The 6,157-nt window shown below is 37.6% G+C and overlaps 1 protein-coding gene across 1 annotated transcript in view; it reads left to right on the top strand.

Annotated features, from left to right (window-relative positions):
• The window catches only part of LOC106821223 (non-structural maintenance of chromosomes element 4 homolog A-like), an 8,760-nt gene extending 4,021 nt beyond the window's left edge, over positions 1 to 4,739 (top strand). Inside the window, exons 2-11 of the mRNA XM_014825931.1 lie at positions 480 to 685; positions 925 to 1,005; positions 1,257 to 1,387; positions 1,670 to 1,794; positions 1,997 to 2,093; positions 2,609 to 2,702; positions 3,228 to 3,316; positions 3,518 to 3,661; positions 4,011 to 4,097; positions 4,622 to 4,739. Of these exons, the coding sequence (XP_014681417.1) occupies positions 529 to 685; positions 925 to 1,005; positions 1,257 to 1,387; positions 1,670 to 1,794; positions 1,997 to 2,093; positions 2,609 to 2,702; positions 3,228 to 3,316; positions 3,518 to 3,661; positions 4,011 to 4,097; positions 4,622 to 4,645 (1,029 nt within the window). The 5' untranslated portion in view covers positions 480 to 528 and the 3' untranslated portion in view covers positions 4,646 to 4,739. The remainder of the gene's footprint in view (positions 1 to 479; positions 686 to 924; positions 1,006 to 1,256; positions 1,388 to 1,669; positions 1,795 to 1,996; positions 2,094 to 2,608; positions 2,703 to 3,227; positions 3,317 to 3,517; positions 3,662 to 4,010; positions 4,098 to 4,621) is intronic.
• Positions 4,740 to 6,157: the final 1,418 nt, after the last annotated feature.

A 6,157-nucleotide genomic window follows, 5' to 3' on the forward strand; every position in this document is an offset into this window, starting at 1 on the left:
AAGATTTTGGATACCAACATTGTTAAAATTACTATCCAAAAAATGGGTTACCAGATCTTTGGGGGGATACCAGATTTCAATACCTGGTATCCCGAATGGATACGATAATAAAAATCTAATTTCGACCCCTGTGTACAATACAAAGTACATACAAAGTTGCATATATGGAAGTGCAAGTTGAATGCACAACACTTGGTTTGATGTAATTTCTTTGAGTTTCACATAATAAATCGCAGTGAATGTAAATACTATTAAAATAAATGTGATAAGTAATACTAATAATAAAGCCAAATTACTGATTTACCCAAATTGTATCTGTGCCGTGATTATGTTTTTGTGTGCACTTAAACAGAATTGCCATGTCATTTACCCACATAGGTCACAGAAGTTACCCCCCCCCCCCTAAGAATATGCCCAGGATATGGCCTTGTGGGCTATAGCATGTACCTTAGTGATACAATAACCACTTAATTTACTAGCATTTCCAAGGGCATCCATCCATATAACACAAGCAGCGAAGCTGGCACGATGATTGACCATGATGTCAATGGATCAGAGATCGTTGTAGACAATGGCACTACTACCCACGTTGGCACAGACGGCGATGGCTATCATGAAAGTCAAACAGAGGCGGAGAGAAGGGAGCTCAGGCGTCGCTATAGAGACATGCAGGAGGACATTCAAAGTGAGCATATCTCATGTAGTAAACACTAGTATATATATACATGATAGCAGTTTATAATTTAGACTTGGAAATAATAATAGGGTTCTCTCAAGGAATTTTAGAAGACATATTGGGTAATAACTAATTCATACCAAAACCAATACCCCTAAGCTCCGTAGAGCTCTAGCATCTCTTAAGACGTATCTCTTATCTAATTGGTAGTGACTAGTCCCATCAAGTTTTCCATGTATACATTACAGAATGTCAGGAGAACATTATATCAACAAAATCAAGCTCACTTATAGAAAAGCTGGACAATGTCGAGGCTATCTTCTCAAATGGTAAGAAATAGCACATTTTTCTCAATACGTAAGCACAATTGAAAATGTTAATTTGATTTTTTGCAATTGTATTATTTTCAGCTTGTCCCTTGTAAGGCAGCAACATTTCATAGAGCCCGATTGAAACGCATTTGTAGTTAATTTAGTGAGGTTCTTATGAGTGGCTACATAAAATATTGCATGGGTATAGCTGCTATTGATTGTCTGGGAGTCAAAATATATACAAATACTATGATGATGATTTGTTTTAGTTCACCAGACAAGAGAAGCATTGCTAGATGCGCAGGTGCTCAGTGCAATCTCATTGATGGGAAAGCAGCACATTCAGTCGCTGCACACCAACCTTGTCACATTTGAACCTGTAGAGTTTGCAGAGAAATTGGTATGTAGTATATGGGTTGTGCACCTAACTATGAAGTTATCTCCCTACTAGTCACATAATCACACATCCCTAGCCTTAAAGCAATATAGTTGCTCAACTATATGTTGTATACTTACCACTGATTTCTATTACTTTTTGTGATGCAAGTTTATACAATATAGACTGTAATAAGATGTGCATGACTATTAATTTTGACCAATTTAATGCTCTATAAAGGACATTGTGTAAAATGCTGTGAGATGGATTAAATAAGAAGAAGGTGTTTTTGTTTACCCCACGCAGATAACATGCATGTCAGGTCACAGGAGACAGGGAGGTGACGTGGAGATTACAGAGGACAACTGGAAAAACTTTGGGATCAAATATGCCAACAAACTGCTAAAGCGATCTCCCAGCTTTCATTTTATGTATGTGCTATAGCAGAGAAACTAAAATAATTTTGTGGGTTTTATAGCCACGTTTCTACTGCAATCTGTAAGTCTATAGTGCTTGACATAATGGTTCAAAACGATGTGTTGTAATACAATTGGTCTGGTAGTCAGGTGCCTTGTGGAATGAAATCATTCTCCTAAATAAACGTGTGATAGCGACATTTTATCTGCATTGCAGGCTGGGAGCATTTGAAAGAGGAGATGTGAACCTCGTTCGAACAAGAAGGGTTGGTCAGAAGGACGTCGGTGACGGAACCAAAACAGCGCCAAAGAGAGTAAGCAAGTTGATGGCACGGATAGGATATCAAACATAATGAAATTTAATTGACATTGCTTGCTATATACTAAAGTTATACTCGATTATGAATTTTGCAAGTAGCCGCAAACTTGTTTTCCATAAAGATTGCTGTAAACGTTGTTGTTTGGCTATAGGAATTGTATAGCGATATTAACAATATAGGAAATTTGTGCAAGTTGCAGAATGAGGTTGAATTTGTTTCCTTTCAGTCAGTGACCTAATATTTTTCAGTTCTCTTACACCAAAGTATTATTGCTAAAATCAACGGGATTGGTTCTATAACATGTGTTGCATACTAGTAGAGTTAGCGAGACAACTCTGCACATTTAAATTTTGGAAATCATTAAATTAACTATATCTATATATATACAAGTGAAAAAAGCAAATTCTATATTAGAACTCTTACTGACATTAACCCTGATGCTTGATCTGGTGGTTATAATTGATGATGAGTGAGAAGGTGTGTACTTGAATTCTTTTATCTCAAAACAGTTGCAGGAGACAGTTCAAATTGAACAGGAAGCCACCACAGAAGAGATTGAGAGAATATTGGGCATACTACAAAGGCTATACAAGCAATACAACGGTATTATTCTCACAAATGCTGCTTCAAATATGTCGTAGCAACTATAATGGAATGGAATGTCAGAGTTACATAATACTATGATAAATTCTCAAGCAGATTATTGCATTATATTCGAACAACAAACAACAACAAACAAAAACATTAAACATTGATGATGATGTGTTGTAAATAGGTGCACAGTGTTGGTTAAGTGTGTAATTTCGCAAATGTATTTAACTTCTGATAACTGCGTATCATTTGCAATTAAGCTCTTTATTAGGACGAGTAGTGAAATTTACAACCTAATATGAGTTTGATGATAAGATTATGTACTTATAAATGACAAGAAGTGTCAGTCATTCTAGCATTCATCAAAAGTGCAGATTAGATTGACACATTTGTCATTTAACGTTTGTTTTTGGGACTAATGTATGATATTCATTGACAGGCAATTGAGTAAAAGATGCGTACCCTGATCATTTTAACTTCTGTAAACACTAATATTGACTTTAGTGTGATGTGGTTTGTTACATGCTGTGTGCACAGGTCCCGTTGATTACTTCGAGCTAGTTGTGAATCCTGACTCCTTCGGACAAACAGTGGAGAACATCTTTCACGTGGCATTTCTGGTTAGGGTAGGTATATATTTTTTTACGTAGGTTTTCTTCTATAATCCTGTGACATGTATCTGCCGAAGATTGGTCAAAATTGGACGTGTGATAGAGAAATCCGATCTGGCAGTTGCCCGTAGCTTAGGGGCATGATTGTATTTATTCCCACATTGTCTTGAACCAACCCTATACTAGCCTGACACTGTCACATTCACTACCATGCAGGACGGCCTGGCAGAAATATACTTAGATGAAGACAAGCTGCCTGTAATCAAGCCTGTGATGGAGAAGAACAAGCATGAAGAAGATCAACATAACATGGGACCTCGAAAGCAATTCATAATGTCTCTCACAATGGATGAATGGAAGGTTTGTGAATCCTGGTTGGCACGTTCGTCGCAATGCCTAGTGACCAGACATTGTTTTGATGGAATTAGCACAGTGATACCTGAGCGGAAAATAGAAAGAACTGTTTCTGGCAAATTTTGGGTTTTGAACCTGGCAAACATTTTAGTTTTTTAATTCACAGCTCACATACGGTGTACACCTTGAAATGCCAGTTCCTCGGATAAGCTTATACATGTAGGTGTATAGGTTTGCAGCGGTTTCTTAAGTTCTTTTCCATTGCTGTCCTATCTGCCAGTGAGCGAATTGCTGTGCTGATCAGATGGCAATTGAATATTGAATATTTAATGAGTTGAGTTTCCTGTGCATTTAGGAAATAAAAAAGACGTTTCAAATTCAACGCCCACTGATCCCAGCCAGAACTGTCAGGCAATCCAAAAGCGTTGCACCAACAGATGAAGTAAGTTTTGCTGTGTTACTGCTTAGGTCTGTTTGCTATAAATAACTACTTTATAAGCAATCATTTCATTTGTGTACTTTCGAGCGGTTTCTTAGAAGACTTGTACATGTCTAAAATCCAAGGGCCTCTTGTCAGAAGCAAGATTAATCTTAACATTAACTATTTCTTGTGGATCAGACCTTTGTACACTGCGTATGAGAAACTCGTCACTTTACCATGTTTCTGTCAATGGTCCACCAGAATATGTTAATGTTGAGATGGTAAGATTTTTTCTGACAACAGGCTCGATGTCATACTTATTTCGTAATGATTTCGGCATTGTTGTTGTGCATGCGCTGTGAGCACACTATGCTTTCCTCTGAGTAAATATTTTTGTTCTATACTCTGCAAGTTTCGTGTAATCCATTACATACAATATGACTTCCACTGTTGTGACAGTAATTGTAAAAAGACCGTTGCTGAACTATGAAACAGGTGCATGTGTTTTTATGGAACATGTTGTTTACATTGTGTATTTCTTACAGGCAGGACCAAGCCTAAGAAATTGAAGCTGCACTTAATCGAATCAAGGAAAATATATACAGGGATGAGAATCTTCCGCGGATCTGTGGAAATCCACTGATTTCACAGTCCCAGGGACGATTTTGTAAAACGTCTAAATCCGTTGAGAGAACATTTTAGGGGGGGGGTTAGAATGTACAAATTTTTATTTTAGAGTCCAACAGTACTGCAGATGGGGTCGTTGTCGTATCAGGTACTACAGATATGTACCCGAGGTAGTTTTAGGTTGTTTAGTATTGTGTTTATTGTATCCCCCGAACGAAGTTCGTGGGGATACTGGGTTTGGCATCGTCGCGCCGCCGCCGCAGAGATTTCCTTGTGAACGCTCTACCGGCTGCAGTTCTTCTCGGATCATCTTCAAATTTCGCATGAAGGTGCGTTACCATAAAGCAAAGACGCCAATCGTTTTTGGTGTGGGCGGAGTCATCGTTGCCATGGTAACAACATTTTTTGTCGAAATATTCTAGAACCTGTAACTTCTGCACTTTTTACCCGATTGTCATGAAATTTATATTTGTATTAAAATTTATATTTAAATTTATATTTAAATTTAAATTTAAAAATAAAAATTTAATATTTGTATTAAAATTTGTATTTAAATTTATGATTGTCATGAAATATATATATATATATAGGACATGTTATATCGGCCCTGTGTGCCAAATTCCATGACAATCGGGTAAAAACAGCACAAGTTACAGGTTCTACAATATTTCCACAAAAATGTTGTTACCGTGGCAACGATGACTCCGCCCACACCAAAAACGATTGGCGTCTTCGCTTTACCATAACGCACCTTCATGCCAAATTTGAATACCATCCGAGATCGGGTAAAAACTGCCCACCAGGTCACTGCGACCTTTATTTCACCTTTACCTTGACCTTGATCATATTTCCCTTCCGCTCTCTAACTCAGCCCCTAATTGACCTAGCGCGACCAAACTTGGTATGCTTACACATCTTGGGGAGAAGGTCTGTCGCATATCAAAACCACCACTGCCCTTGACCTTAGTTTGACCTTCACCATCGACTTACATTTCCTATTCGGCCTCCTAGGGTAACCAGATTCCATATACTTGCACATCTGAGGCACACCAGTTGTCTAACAAACCTTTGTCTTTGTGACTTATTTAACTTTACCTGCCTTCTACGTCCTTACAGAGATATTCTATTCATACTAGATCACGGGGGATACATGTAGTTGGCGACAACTGCTCGTTTCTAGTTTCATATATTCCTTCAATCCGTATGTTTCAATGTTTATCATCTTCATTTTTGTTTTATCTCTAGTTTTCAATTGAAGTCTCTTAATTACTTTTTTTAAGATGGCATCTTTAACTTGTTTTTTCTAGGCTCTTCTTGGGTTACTAGATATACTACCTGCAGTGTACTGTAATATGCTCTGTAACAATTCTGTTCTGTATGTGTCTCCTAATGAAATTTTATGCCTTGTAAGTTGTGAAAATTCAAAAACTTCCTGAACCCCCTGACCAGGCTTC

This window comes from Priapulus caudatus, unplaced genomic scaffold (assembly GCF_000485595.1).
Source record: "Priapulus caudatus unplaced genomic scaffold, Priapulus_caudatus-5.0.1 Scaffold64, whole genome shotgun sequence".
Taxonomy (NCBI): Eukaryota; Metazoa; Priapulida; class Priapulimorpha; order Priapulimorphida; family Priapulidae; genus Priapulus; species Priapulus caudatus.